Source organism: Moschus berezovskii, chromosome 4 (assembly GCF_049115385.1).
Source record: "Moschus berezovskii isolate FMDL1 chromosome 4, NW_MosBer_1.0, whole genome shotgun sequence".
In the NCBI taxonomy this organism is placed as follows: domain Eukaryota; kingdom Metazoa; phylum Chordata; class Mammalia; order Artiodactyla; family Moschidae; genus Moschus; species Moschus berezovskii.
The window spans coordinates 100,157,533-100,172,330 of record NC_142463.1 but is presented as its reverse complement, the minus strand read 5'-3'; the positions used below and the strand labels follow the sequence as shown (position 1 = coordinate 100,172,330).

Sequence of the window (14,798 nt, the reverse complement as noted above, 5' to 3'; positions counted from 1 at the left end):
CCGGGACTGGGATGCCCAAATTGTGACTTGACCTGCTCACTCCAGGGCCGGGGTCTATCCTTGTGGACATTCTCTTTGTGGATCCCTCCCAGGGGCCCAGGGCCTGACCTGATTCTTTTCTTTCCCATCCTACCGACTTATATGTAGATCCTTCTTGCAGCTTTGGTTTTCAGGAGTTATGCTAGTTTCCAGTTCGTTTCTATTAAGAAGTGTCCCACATGTGAATTTGTTTTTGATGTGTTTGTTGGGGAGGGGATCTCCATACCAGCTACTACAGCATCTTGATTCTGCTTCAGATGCTGAGCTTTTTAGTGACAGTTTGTCTTTCCTCTTCTTACATACTCACCCTGCAGGCTGGTATAGAAACTGGAAACTAAGCAGGCAAAGAAAACTATTTTTTAATACATATTTTGCTTTAATAGCCACCAAAAAGACGGTGTCATTTCCTCTCACTGACCCTGTCCACCAGTTATGTCAGCCTTCCACATATTACTCTGGCAACATATATAAATAGATATCATACATTTATACACACAGACACACTTTCTAAAGCACTTCTGTGAAGACACAGACTAGGCTTCAGCACGAGCACAACTGGGGGCCTCTTGCACGTCACTTAAAAATGATCACCCGTTTGCTTTACACAAGACTTTCAGTGGGCTCGCTGTGGCCATTAGTCCCTAGTTCCCAGAGAAAAATTGGGATGACAAAAGGGGACAGTATATGTAAAGTCAGTACAGCTGTTGGAGATCACAATAGAATACAGGAAGTCTAGGCTAAGCATGAGAGGGCAGAAGGGAGTCACCACTCCCACCACATGGATTCAAAGTACTCAGGTGCTGCAGTGTTGACTGACGCCCAGCCTCACGGTGACCCAGCTTCATGGGCCCTGGGTCAGGTAGTCGGGCCCCTTCCCACACTGTCCTGCAGGGCCCCGCTGCTCAGTCTTGTGCTTTCAGATCTGCCGAGGAGCTCCAATGTGGGGACCACACGCTGCATTGTGGGGAAGCAGGTCCTGTTTCCCCTGAGCTGACCCTCTGAGGACAGGTGATGAGTCTAGAAACGTCTGTGGCTGGCTCCCATGCCCACAGGGTGTTCAGAAGCAGTGTCACAAGGTCCTCTACTAACTAGGCACGTTTTCCTTAGTGCTGAGCCAAGGGGACCCTGGCTGGTTATTCCTCAACTGCAGGAAAGGCCTTCTGCCTTTTACCCTGCCCACGAGGCCATATCTCTGACTCCTTCCAGACCCTCCAGTAGGTGTGGAGGAGGGCCCAGATCCTCCTCAGCAGACAGGGAGCTGTGATGAAAGGGTGCAGGCCCATCCTTCCTGCTGTTTTAAGGACCTCTGGTGGCTTCGCTTCTTGCATGTCTCCTGGAAGGCAAGGGTCACAGGACTGGAGTGCATGGCAGGGCCCTTAGGGATTTCACCTGGAGACCAAAGGAACACAATGGAAGTAAGAGTCTATTATCAGGTCCTGCTGGTGGCTAACTGAGGCTGGAGAGGGCTGAGGATGAAGCCAGGATCATGGTGAGAGCCTGTCAAGAGGATAAGCTGAAGGGAGGTGCTGAGGTCTGGAAGAGCAACTGGCGCCACCAGGTTAGAGTGAAACCTTCCCACGCCACCTGTGGTCAGATCTCTGCTCAAAGCCACTGCACACATGGTGGCCAGACCCTACCACTCCCTCTTCAGGGGCCAGCTTGCTCTCCAGTTTGCTTGGGAGAAAGAGGATGACTTTTGTCATTTCCCAGGAAAAGATATGCTTAGCATGAAACAGGCACATACAGAAGTGGCCTGTTGTAAGGAGAGGATATTTTGAGAGGCAGGCCCCTTGTTAAGTTTATGTTCTGTGTACTTGATGAGGAGATGGGGTGGAGGGAGGGCAAGTCAGCAGGGCCCTCAGAAATCATCTAAGTCTAGTGCCTCCTCTTCCAGATGAGGGTCAGCGGTCTCACAGAGACTGGGGCCAGCCAAAGCCATACAGCCAGTTAGTGACAAGCCTGGGATTAGAACTTGGGCCCTGGTCCATTTCCAGTGGCCTAGCAGAAGTGGGAAGGAGACTTCCAAGCCAGCGAGTATGAAAGGCTGTGGGTTACCTTTGCTGGGACAGGAATAAGGCTTTACAGAAGCAGTCTTGTAAGAGTTCTTCTAAAAAGGCTCAGGAAAGAAAGGAATCAGAAGAAATTAGCAGGAAAAAAAAAATCAGGGTTAAATTATGGCCCAACCCCTTTTCACACTGTGGGGTCAACATCTTTTTAGGTTACAATTTAGGAACATTCCTAGGAATGGACTCAAATGATTATGGCAAAGCTTTAAAGTCCAAGGTAAAAGGCTTAGTTTTTTACTTCGAAGCCATTTCTAACACCACGTTTTTCTTCAAAGTGGCTGCTAGAGAATGCATTGGTGTTTTAAATAAATGTAGAGAATGCCTGCCTTATGGATAATCTTTCCCTTTAAGTTTCATCTTTTTCCTTATTACCAAGTTCTCTTTTAGATCAATAAGACCCAATGTTTTATGTTTTTTATGTTTTTTCCTAAAGAAAAATATGTCGAAATCAAATTGCTGCTTTCAGCCCAATATTATGCAGTGAAATCAACTTGTTAGGTGGCATCTTTCCATCATTTTTTCATGGAGTGACATAGGAACCCTGGAACCCATGACTGGCCTCAGGATTCCTTTACTGGAAAGCTCATTCAGAGGCAGACCCCACATGTCCTCTGACCTTGAGAATCAACTGAACTGCATTTCTCCCCAGTCCTGACATGGCAAAAAGGAGAGAGAATTGGGGTCAAGAGAGAAGATGATGACAAAGTGAGAGTGAACTGAGAAGTCAGGGGAGGTTTCTGATTAGGGTGGGAGGACCGATGGGGATGGAATCTAGAGGGATGTTCATTGAGAACCTGTGCTCTCACAGGTGGACCAGCAATTTCCTCTTGGAAGGTCAGCGCAGGTCAGGAGTCACCTGTGCATTCTGATACAGACGGTGACAGTTTGCTCTGATTGGTGCAGTGATTCCTTACCTCCAAATTAGTCCTTGCCTTCTTCAAAACATCGTGTGTCCTGGTCACTGAAACAACAAAACAGTTCCCAAAGGCAGAAATTACCAGCGGGGTCCACATCTGTCTTGGGTGTGTGTGTTCTAAAGTTTGTCTTTCTGGCCACTCAGCTTGGGGTCTCCTGCTCCTCTTCACCCCTCACATCTCCTCCTCTGCCTCTATGATTACTGATGGCACAGGAGGTTCAGGGATGTCACATCAGTCTCCCCCATCCCCTAGCCTCTCTGGTCACTGTCCATTCACAGCACAAGTGGGGAGCCTGGAAGGCCCCCCAATTTCCTGTCCCATTCCCTGTCCCAGGGCACCCACACTGGCTGAAGATGAACTGCTCCATGCTCTCCTTCTGCTGGTTGGCGGTCTTCAGGCGCTCAGATGTACTCTGAAGGAGACTCTCCTGTTTGGATAGTTTGGTTCTCAGTTCCAGAAGCTCCTTTTTCATGGACTCTCCCTGGAAAGAAACACAGGTGTTCTGTCAGTGGTCAGAAGGCCTAAAGCACCCTGTGATTTGTGGCTCTTTACAACCACAAATAGGATTCTACAATCTTCTCAAGTATTTCTGGACCAGATTTCCCTGCCTCTAAAACCCTCCAGCAGGTGATGGCTCAGGGTGGGCCATGAGGTGGGAACACTGAGGACCTGGAAGCTCCTGTGCAAAGGAGCACAGGCCACACTCCAACTGCTGCAGAGAAGCTGAGTCCAGGCCACACTGAAACTCCCAGCTGTGAGTAAGAGCTCTGATTTAGTGCTGATATAGTTATATCACTTGGACATCAAAACTTGGTCATTAGGAATATTATGCCTGGGGAGACAGGACTGGCCTGAGACAGTCTACAAGTCTGTAAATATATCTGCCAACTTCAGGATGGCAAAATACTTCCTCCTTGGAATTAGCAAAGTTGGATCCCCTAAAGTTATCATTGATACTAGTCTGAAGTGACAACCCTAGGAGGGCTTTTGAAATCTACCTAATCCAAGATCATCAACCAGAGTAGCCTGAGATCTGAAAGTGCCTGGGGAAGGCTGACTCTCATCAGACTTGACCCAGAGACACAGGTTTAAGTGGAAATTATTCTGGGATTTCAGTGGGTGGGTAAAAAGGGCTGTTCCACTCCTGGTGACATTCTGTGATCCTGTCTGCCTGTGTGGACCTGGGGGTGAGTGGGAGTGGGCTCAGGATGGAAAAGGAGGCGTTGATGTCTTAAATGGCCCTGAACTCAGCTCAGCTGAACTTCAGAAAGTTAAAGGGATGGAACATTTGTGGGTTACCAGGGTTCTCATGTCTCTGCCTCCTCTGTGTTCTTTTCTTCTCCTGTTTGGCTCCTTATCCTGGGGCTCAGGCTGTGAGGAAAGGGATGTTTTCAGACCTGCACAGAGAGCGCTCACCACAGAGGAGAGGTCTCCCTCCAGGGACATACGCCTCATGTCCCCTTCTCCCAACTGCCCATTCGGCTCCTGATCTTCAGGCTCTGCAGGCCGAGGAGTTAGAAGGCTAGTTAGGGGGAAGAACCGGTAGAGGATGCTGGCTTCTTACCACTTTGCCCACAAGAGCAGGGCCGGGGGAGCTTGGCAAGGCTGCTCGCCAGAACATGGTGAGGAGGGAGGCCGACTCCTCCAGCCGGTGGTGCAGGGCGGTGGCGCTGCTCCTCAGCTCCTGGATGCCTTCGCTGCCCATCACCTGGGAAAGGGGGCGGTAGCCATGGGCATCCCTGTGGCTGAGAGAGCACAGGCCTTGGCTTCCTTTGTGAGCGAGGTACGGCCACAGGCTTGCTTGAACCTGTGAGACTTTTTCTAACCTGGAAGCCGAGGTTCTCTGACTCAGCAAGGGCCTCCCACTTTGTGAGAGTTCATTTGATTCCACACTTTTTAGCTTTTAGTCCTGCTTCGTGCTCTGGAGTTCTAAGGTCCCTATTTTGCACCCCCACCCCCACTGCCCTTCCCTAAATCCACTGCCCTTCCCTAAATCAGGCCTTATGCTTCAAATGGGCTGCACCATTTGTAGCTCGAAGGACTGAGAGCTGCTCCCTTTACCTGGCATGTTCTCCTTCCCAGAGAACTGCACATCCCCCAGGGGCACCCTAACCCCCATGAGCCTGTCACCTTCCTTCTGGGATCATCGCCACTTCTGGGTTCACTCCGTCACACCCACGGCACTGCCAGCACTGTGCCTGGAGCCCCTTGTTGCCTTTGTTGACTCAGGTGTGGGCCTCCCTCTCACGTGTCGGGGCTCCTGGAGCTCGACTGCACAGCGGCTGGTACCTAGGTCTGCCCTGGGGAAAGACTCTGAGAAGCCTTGTGGCCTGCTCTCCTCTCCTGCTCGGCCTGAGCAGAGAAGTCCAAGGCTGCCACTCTCCTCACCCCTTCCACACATCTGACCCATATGGATGAATATTCTCAATTCCCAGGCAACTGATGAAGTGATTTTATCCTGCCCACAAATGATCATATCCCAGTGTGACTTTAGCAGATAATAAGCTACCAAACAGCACTGCAAGGATGCTGATGCTTAACATGCTCTGCTGATGAGGATGGCAAAGCTGCACATGCTTTTCTGTGGTTCTCAGGGAAATACAGAGTCAGCTACATCTGGAACAGAACAAAGCTTGTCGTGAAACAAGCTGGTGAAGACAGAAGGCCTAGCTGGATGGAAATGGAAGATACATCCTCAGCTGGTGAGAGATATGCAGCAGGAAAAAAGATAGTGGGAGAAGGAGCTAAAATCAAAAGAAGAAAGGGCTTAAGGAAAAGGTGCACCTAAGAGCTAAAATGGGATTACCTCTATGCCTGGGGCTTCAAGACCAGAGAAGCTGCAGGCTGGTCTCACAAGTGATGCTATCTTCTTGACCAGCAGTCTGCCTTCCCCAATCTGCTCTCTTAGGGCACTATAGTCGTCAATGTGGCCAATGACGTGGCGGCCATGCTTATTGGCAAAGGAGCCATCAGTAGCATCACCCTCCAGCTTGAGAGGCTTCTTTGTTACTGGAGAAGCATCCAAACCCAGCTCTGAAGAATAAAACCACAACAACAAAGAACCCACTGTTATTCATAGTCACCCTCAGTCCAATCCAAAAGGGACATCAAATAGTAAAAGAGGCCAGAGACAAGATCAACAGTTTTGGAAAGCACACCTGTGAAGTCCATACATATTTTCGGTTCTATATTATTATAGTCTTTCTCTCAGCATCTCATAATCATAAAATTGCCAGGAGGTAAATTTTATCCTTACTGACAAACATTCAGGACAGACATTAATGTTTTGGTTTTTTTTTTTTTTAATTTGGGGGTTGAGAAGACACAGACAAGGAAATTAAGCTGGATACAGAGAGCACTTTGAAGAAGGAAGAGGTTCCAGTACAGTGAAGCAATGCCAGAGCAATAGGAAAACCATAGGAGGAAGAGTAGTGACAGAAAAGGCAGCCACAGGAGGTGGAATGGTAGGGCTAAAGACCTTGGGACATGCAGAGAAAAATCTCTAAATTCAGATAATGTGTATACAGAGAACCAAAAGTTACTGTACTAATAACTTTCCATCATCAGACCCTGAGTCCTGTGGTTGCCCTCTTTACCGTTCGTCCTACTGAAGGTTGTGGTCTCTGGGCCAGGAGCCGCAGAAGAAGAGCTGGGGAAGACCAGAACTGGAGAATTCATGCCCACATCCCGAACTGGAGGGGAGGCAACCGAATCTAGGGAGTAAAGACAGCCACAGCTTTATGAACCCTGGAACACACCACTCCACTGGAGATCTAAAGCACCATGACTCTCCTCTCATACTGTCATCACCCATATACCACAATCAAAACCAACAGCAAACTCATCACTTATTTTGAAATAAGATGTGAAGGCTGTTCCACGAGAAAAAAACTTGTAGTTTGAAAAAATTATTAGGTGTATTTTTCTAATCCCAGATTTGAATATAATATTGTATGCAGTATGTCTAATACAATGCTTTGTAACTAAATATAAATATGCATAAAAACATGCAGTACATATGTTAAAATATTTGATCAAGAAGTGAGTGGATTTATGGGGATTTAACTCTGCACTCTAATCACTGTTCTGATGAGTCAGTACTAGAAAATATGTCCTAGGATAAGAAGAATAGGAGACATAAGCCTTGGTGAGTTTGAGATGCCCTATTAGAGACCAGATCGCAACCTGGAAAATATCACGAAGAGATTGATATGATCCTACTCAGGCAAATGTGGCTTAGAACCGGATTTCTAGCTCAGGCCTCTCTGCTGTGTGATGATGAGGAGGAGTGACTGAGCTGGCAGGGATGAGTCCTGGCTGCTGCTGTGGGGAGGCGCTGAGAGGGCAAAGCCTGAGAGGGAAGAGAAGCAACACCGAGACAGAGCATAACGAGGGAGCAGGAACACAGCAAATCAAAGCTTCTCTGAATCCTGGGCGGGCCTGTTCACTCCCACAAACCTCAGCATATCAGTGACTCGTCTCAGTGCCTAGATTTTCTCATGTGAAATACAGAGATGGTAAATCCTGCACTAGCTCTGACGAAATTATTTGAAAAATTATTTGAAAACATGGTAAATTTTAAAACACTCCACAAACATAAGGAATAAGCATTAACACATACAGCTGTTAATTGTTTTGAGTACTGCACCCCACTCCAGTACTCTTGCCTGGAGAATCCCATGGACAGAGGAGCCTGGAGGGCTGCAGTCCATGGAGTCGCTTAGAGTCAGACACGACTGAGCGACTTCACTTTCACTTCACTATGGTATCAGGCACTTGTAAATCATTTCATTTAATGCTCCACATAATAGTTTATATTATTATTATCCTCATGTTAAAGATGAGGAAGCTGAGGCTTAAATACTTGAGGAGTTTACCTAAGGCAAACAACATGTAAGTGGCAAACTCAGAATCCGGATCGGACCCTAAACTCCATGCCCTCAAGGCGCTGTACTGAAGCATCTTTGACTTCACCCTGACACTAAGGAGTGTGGAAGAAGCAATATTGTCCCTTCCACCACACACATCCTGGGGACCTTCCCATTGGCTGAGGGCTTCATGATTCCCTTTTCCTTCCTACCTTGAAAGAACGGCTGCTTGTTTCCAGGGTCAGTGTTGGTGGGGAATTTCTGGCTAATGGAGGAGGAGCTGAGGCTGGCTTTGCTGGCACCGCCATCCAACTGCTGTTCGAGCTGCAGTCGCAGAGAGTTGTTCACCTGAACGCTCTGCTCCAGCTGCCCTCGCAAAGCTCGGATCTCTGCAACCAGGTGGCTCAAGTCACTGCTCAAAGGGACTTGGTGACAGGCATCCCAGGTGTAAGCTGAGAAGAGAGAGAGGTCTGGTGGCACTGAACCAAGTGTTTCCAAGCATCTGTCAGAACACTCTTCTGTGATGTTCCTTTCTGACAAGGACCCCACTGTAATCTCACAACCCCAGGAGTAATGTGGCTTAGAACCTGCTTAGAACCATTACACCCCCTGCCGTGATGGGGATGTCACTTTTCCTGGGTGAGGACTGGAATATATTAAGATGGTACACACTCCAGCCTGGAATTTCCTTGAGACTCAAATGACCCTTGTCCATCTAGAGGGCACAGGATTGTCAGATGAAGTCAAACCTAATATTTCTCCTCCCTATTAACCTTAGTCCTGCAGGCTAGAGAGCAGGGTCTTTCAAGGCAGAAGATCAGTACTAAGCTGGAGAAGTGCACAGACTGAGGGAGATGTGATGACCTCCACATTCAGGAATCAAAGGGGAGAGGAAGAAGAAGGCATCAGGCCTTTGGGCAACACTTCAGAATGGGAGGGATAGGGCTTCCCTGGTGGCTCAGTGGTAAAGAATCTGCCTGCTAACACAGCAGACGTGAGTTCAGTCCCTGGCCCAGGAAGATCCCACATGCCATGAAGCAACTAAACCCACAGGCCACAACTACTGAGCCTGTGCTCTGGAGCCTGGGAACTACAACGAAGGGGCCCATATGCCTAGAGCCTGTGCTTTGCAGCAAGAGAAGCCACCACAATGAGAAGCCCATCCATCCCAACTAGAGAAAAGCCTGTGCAGCAATGAAGACTCAGTACAGTAATAAATAAATGAATTTTTAAAATTAAAAAAAAAATGAGAGGGATAGATGAGAGAACATAACTAATTGGACTTCTCAAGTTCTACTTGCTTTTTTACCTGCACTCACCAGCCATAGCCTTTCTCTATGTACTGGGAGAAGAAGAAATCTAAGAACTATTCTATAAGACTATAATTGCTCATCTAAAAACATTGAAGTCAAATGTATTTAAAAAGATAGAATTTGTTTCCGTTTTTATCAAGGTAACAGGATGCATATACCATATGATACCTGCATCCAGTTGCATCAGAGCCACCGGCCTTAACCAAACACATTATTTCTGCAGTGAGCTATGTGAATATTCTCACGAAATGAATAAATGAAGAGGAGTGCAGGACAAGGTGGCAGAGTAGAAGGACGAGCTCACCTCTTCTTATGAAAACACTAAAATCACAACTAACTGCTAAACAACTATCAACAAAGAACACTGGCAGCTACCCAAACGGATATTCTGCCTCCAAAGACAAAGAAGACACAGAGAGAGAGCAGGAGGAGTGCCTTCATGATATCATCAAATCCCATGCCTGCTGGGTGGGTTACCCACAAACGGGAAAATACATTGCAGCAGTTCTCCCACAGGAGAATTCTGAGTCCCACACCAGGCTTCCCAGCCTGGGCATCTGTAATAGGAAGGAGGAGCTACTGGAGCATTGGCTTTGAAGGCCAGCAGGGTGTGAGTGCAGGAGTTCCACAGGGCTGGGAGAAACAGAGACTCCAGTTTTAGAGGGTGCACACAAAGTTTCATGAGCACTGGGACCTAGGCCAAAGCAATGACTCCACAGAAACCTGGGCAGGTCTTGGAGGGTATCCTGGCTCTCGGTAGGAACATGGACACTGATGGCAGGAGCTCCAGGAAATATTCAACAATGTAAGCTCTCCAGGAGGTCACCACTTTGGCACCGATTCCTGGCCCCATCCAACAGCCTATAGGCTCCAGTGCTGGGATGCCTCAGGATTACCAACAGGAGGATGGGAACACAACACTACTCATCAGCAGACAGGCTGAATAAAGTCATCTGGAGTCCATTGATGCCTCTAAACATACCCCTTGACCTAGCTCTGTCCACCAGAGGGGCAAGATCCAGGTCCACCCACCACTAGGCAGGCACCAGTCTCCCACCAGGATGCCTGAACGATCTCCTGGACCAGCCTCACCCACTAGGTGGCAGATATCAGAAGCAAAAGGAACTGTAATCCTGCTGCCTGTGGAAAGGAGACCACACACACGGAAACTCAGACAACACGAGACAGCAGAGAAATATGTTCCAAACAAAGGAACAAGATAAAACCCCAGGAGAACAACTAAGTGACGTGCAGGTAGGCAATCTACCAAAAAAAATTCAGAGTAATGTTGGGTAAAGATGATTGAAAATCTCAGGAAAGAATGGAGGCACAGATCGAGAAGATACAAGAAATGTTTAACAAAGAGCTAGAAGGTATAAAGAACAGAGTTTTACAATAACTAAAATGAAAAAGGCACCAGAAGGAATCAGTACCAGAATAAATGTGGCAGGAGAACAGATAAGTGAGTTGGAAGACAGAATGGTAGAAATCACTGCCGGAACAAAAGGAGGAAAACAAAATAAGGACAGTTTAAAACTAATGCTCTGTGGAGAGGATACTGGCCCTCCTACAACATTCCTTTCCGTGAACAAGTCTACAACTGGAGTGAGTATCCAATGCTGATTAGGAAGCTGGGTTTGGACTACTTTTACCACCCGGCTTCATGAACTAAAATCTTCTGGTGTGACCAAGGAAAAGTGACTGATATTGAATCCATGAAATATATCATGCTTTCACTTTCATGCACTGGAGAAGGAAATGGCAACCCACTCCAGTGTTCTTGCCTGGAGAATCCCAGGGACAGGGGAGCCTGGTGGGCTGCCATCTAAGGGGTTGCACAGAGTCAGACACGACTGAAGCGACTTAGCAGCAGCAGCAGCAGCACATTTCTCAAGAATCAATCTTCAAAAGTCCTTTTCTTCCCCATGGATAAAGAATCCACATTACAAGGAGGACCCTTACAGGAAGGGTGATCCCTGGAATACCATCTGCTGCTGTGAGGACATAAACTCATAGAGTCCAAGTCCTGGAGGTGGCTTTGACACCAAGGTGGCAGATGTCTACCTGGCATCCAAGTACAAAGCCAATCCCATCAGTGGGCCCATAGTACAAGGCGGTCTCCCTGTTTTTTTACTGGAGCCATTTCAACAAAACTTTCCATGAAAGCATGCCAGAGGCCTAAAGCTTTGATTTTATTACCATGAAACCAAGTTTGTAACTTGACATAAAATGAAAGAGGGAGATGAGGGAATAGAATGGAACAGAAAGCTTCAAATAAGATGCCAAAGGCACTATTTTCGCTATGTTTTTCCATTCAGAACTAGTCTTAATAAAATACATTCAATTTTTTTTTTTAAGAAAAAAAATTAGGACAGTTTAAGAGACTTCTGGGACATTAAATGTACCAACATTTGTATTATAGGGGTCCCAGAAGGAGAAAAGAGAAAGAGCCTGAGATAATATTTGAAGAGATAATAGCTGAAAACACTCTTAATGTGTGATAGGAAACAGTTGCTCAAGTCAAGAAAGTGAAGACAGTCCCATACAGGAATAACCCAAGGAGGAACACTCTGAGACATGTATTAGTCAAATTGGGAAAAATAAAAGACAAAGAGAAAATATTAAAAGCAACAAGAGAAAAGCAAAAAATAACATACAAGCAAATCACCATAAGGTTATCAACTGATATTTCTGGCAGAAACTCTGCAGGCCAGAAGGGAGTGGCATGATATATTTAAAGTAATGAAAGGGAAAAACCTACAACCAAGAATAGTCTACCCAGAAAAACTCTTGTTCAGATGTGATGAAGAAATCAAAAGCTTTACAGACAAGCAGAAGCTGAGAGAATTCAGCACCACCAAACCAGCTTTGCAACAAATGCTAAGGAAATTTCTCAAGGCAGAAAAGTAAAGACCACTAGAAACAAAATTACAAATGGGAAAGCTTATTGGCAAGGCAAACATATTGTAAAGGTAAACATACTGTAAAGGTAGAGAATTATCCACACACAAATACGGTATCAAAATCAATAATCATGAGAAGTGCAGAGTATAAAAGCAGGCTATTGGAAATTCATTTGAAAGTAAGAGATGGACAATTTAAAACAATCTTGTTTATATATAGACTGCTATGTCAAAACCTCATGGTAACCACAAAACAAAAATCTACAATTGATACACACAAAAAGGTAAATCAACCCAAACACAACGTTGAAGACAGTCATCAAACCACAAGAAAAGAGAATATAAGAGGAATGGAGGAAAAAAGACCTACAAAAATAAATCTAAAGCAATTAACAAAATGGCAATAAGAACATATGTATCAGTAATTACCTTAAGTGAAAATGGATTAAATGCTTTAATCAAAGACATTGACTGACTGAATGGATACAAAAAGACACATATATATGCTGTCTACTAGAGACCCACTTAAGAACTAGAGACATACTGACTGAAAGTAAGGGAATGGAAAAAGATGCTCTACGCAAATGGAAATCAAAAGACAGCTGGAGTAGCAATACTCGTATTAGACAAAATAAACTTTAAAATAAATATATGACAAGAGAGACAGAAGGACACTGCATAATGACCACAAGAGCAATCCAGGAAGAAGATATAACAGTTGTAAATATAAATGCACCCAACACATGAGCACCTCAATATATAAGGCAAATTCTAAGAGCCATGGAAGGAGAAATTGACAGTAACAAATAATAGTGGAGGACTTTAATACCCCACTTACATCAATGGACAGATTAGCCAAACAGAAAATCAGTAAGAAAACAAGAGCCTTAAATGAAACATTAAACCAGATGGAGTTAATTGATAAGTTTACAGCATTCCATCCAAAAGCAGCAGATGATACATTCTTTTCAATTACATATGGAACATTCTCTGGGATTGACCATATGCTGGGCCAGAAAGCCAGCCTTGAGAAATTTAAGAGAATTGAAATCATAGCAGGCACCTTTTCTGACCACACACTACGAAATTAGAAATAAACTATAAGAAAACTGTAAAAAAAAAAAAAGTGAAGAAAAATAATATGCTTCTAAATAACCAATGGATCATTGAAGAAATCAAAGAGGAAATTTAAAAAAATACCTAGAAACAAAATGAAAACAGGATGATCCAAAACCTATGGAACACAGCAATAAATCTTACCTAAGAAAACAAGAAACATCTCTGACAACCTAATCTTATAACTAAAGCAACTAAAGGACAAACAAAATCCAAGGGTAGCAGAAGGAAAAAATTCAAAGATCAGAACATAAATAAATGAAAGAGAGACAAAGCAAAAGAAAAGATCAATGAAATTAAAACCTTGCTCTTTGAAAAGATAGACAAAATAGATAAACCTTTAGCCAGATTCATCAGAAGAAAAGAGAAGGCTCAAATCAATACAATTAGAAATGAAAAAGAAGTTACAATAGAACCACAGAAATACAAAGGATCATAAGAGACTCCCACAAGCAACTGCATGCCAATAAAATGGACAACCTGTAAGAAATGGACAAATTCTTAGAAATGTACAATCCCCCAAAACTGAGCCAGGAAGAAATAGAAAATATAAATAGACCAATCACAATTACTAAAACTGAAACTGTAATTAAGACACTTCCAACAAATAAAAGCCCAGGACCAGATGGCTTCACAGGCAAATTCTATTTAGAGAACAGTTAATACCTATCCTTCTGAAACCATTTCAAAATATTACAGAGGAAGGAACACTCCCAAACTCATTCTAAGAGGTCACCATTCCTCTAATACAAAACCAGACAAAGATGCCACACACAAAAAATATTACAGGCCAATATCACTGATGAACATGACACAACAAAATACTAGTAAACTGAATCCAACAATACATTAAAAGGATCATATAGTATGATCAATTGGGCTTTATCCCAGGGATGCAAAGATTTTTCAATATCCGCAAATCAATCAGTGTGATAAACCACATTAACAAATAGAAGAACACAAATCACATGATCATCTTAATAGATGCAGAAAAAGCTTTTGACAAAATCCGACAGCCATTCATGATAAAAGCTCTCCAGAAAGTGGGTACAGAGGGAACCTTTCTCAACATAATAAAGGTCATATGTGACAAACCCACAGCTAACATCATACTCAACAGTGAAAAGCTGAAAAAGAAAGTATTTCCTCTAAGATCAGTAACAAGATAAGGATGTTCACTCTTGTCACTTTTGTTCAACATAGTTTTGGAAGTCCTAGCCTTGGTGATCAGAGAAGAAAAAGAAGCAAGAGGAATCCAGATTGGAAAAGAAGTAAAGCTGTCACTATTTGCAGATGACATGATTGTTGTTGTTTAGTTGCTAAGTTGTGTCCAACTCTTCTGTGACCCCATGGACTCTAGCCCACCAGGCTCCTCTGTCCATGGGATTTCCTACTGTAGTAGGTTGCCAATTCCTTCTCCAGGGGATCCTTCCTGACCCAGGGGTCAAACCTATGTCTCCTGCATTGGCAAGTGGGTTCTTTACCATGTTGGGAAGCCCAATATGATTCAGTTCAATTCAGTTGCTCACTCATGTCCGACTCTTTGTGACCCCATGAACCACAGCACGCCAGGCCT

The 14,798-nt window shown here is 44.8% G+C and overlaps 1 protein-coding gene across 21 annotated transcripts in view; it reads right to left on the bottom strand.

Annotated features, from left to right (window-relative positions):
- Positions 1-394: 394 nt before the first annotated feature.
- The window catches only part of LOC129541805 (myomegalin-like), a 214,533-nt gene continuing 200,129 nt past the window's right edge, over positions 395-14,798 (bottom strand). For 4 of the 21 annotated variants that reach the window (XM_088835639.1, XM_088835637.1, XM_088835628.1 and 1 more), the window contains 9 exons: positions 8,103-8,342; positions 6,619-6,735; positions 5,829-6,055; positions 4,587-4,730; positions 4,322-4,393; positions 3,365-3,503; positions 3,020-3,066; positions 2,095-2,146; positions 395-1,428 (listed from right to left, as the gene is read on the bottom strand). In XM_088835639.1, coding sequence (XP_088691765.1) covers positions 1,283-1,428; positions 2,095-2,146; positions 3,020-3,066; positions 3,365-3,503; positions 4,322-4,393; positions 4,587-4,730; positions 5,829-6,055; positions 6,619-6,735; positions 8,103-8,342 — 1,184 coding nt within the window. In that variant the 3' untranslated portion in view covers positions 395-1,282. Of the gene's footprint in view, positions 1,429-2,094; positions 2,156-3,019; positions 3,067-3,364; positions 3,504-4,321; positions 4,394-4,586; positions 4,731-5,828; positions 6,056-6,618; positions 6,736-8,102; positions 8,343-14,798 lie in introns of all 21 variants that reach the window. The other 17 variants (XM_088835641.1, XM_088835642.1, XM_088835636.1 and 14 more) reach the window with 10 other exon arrangements.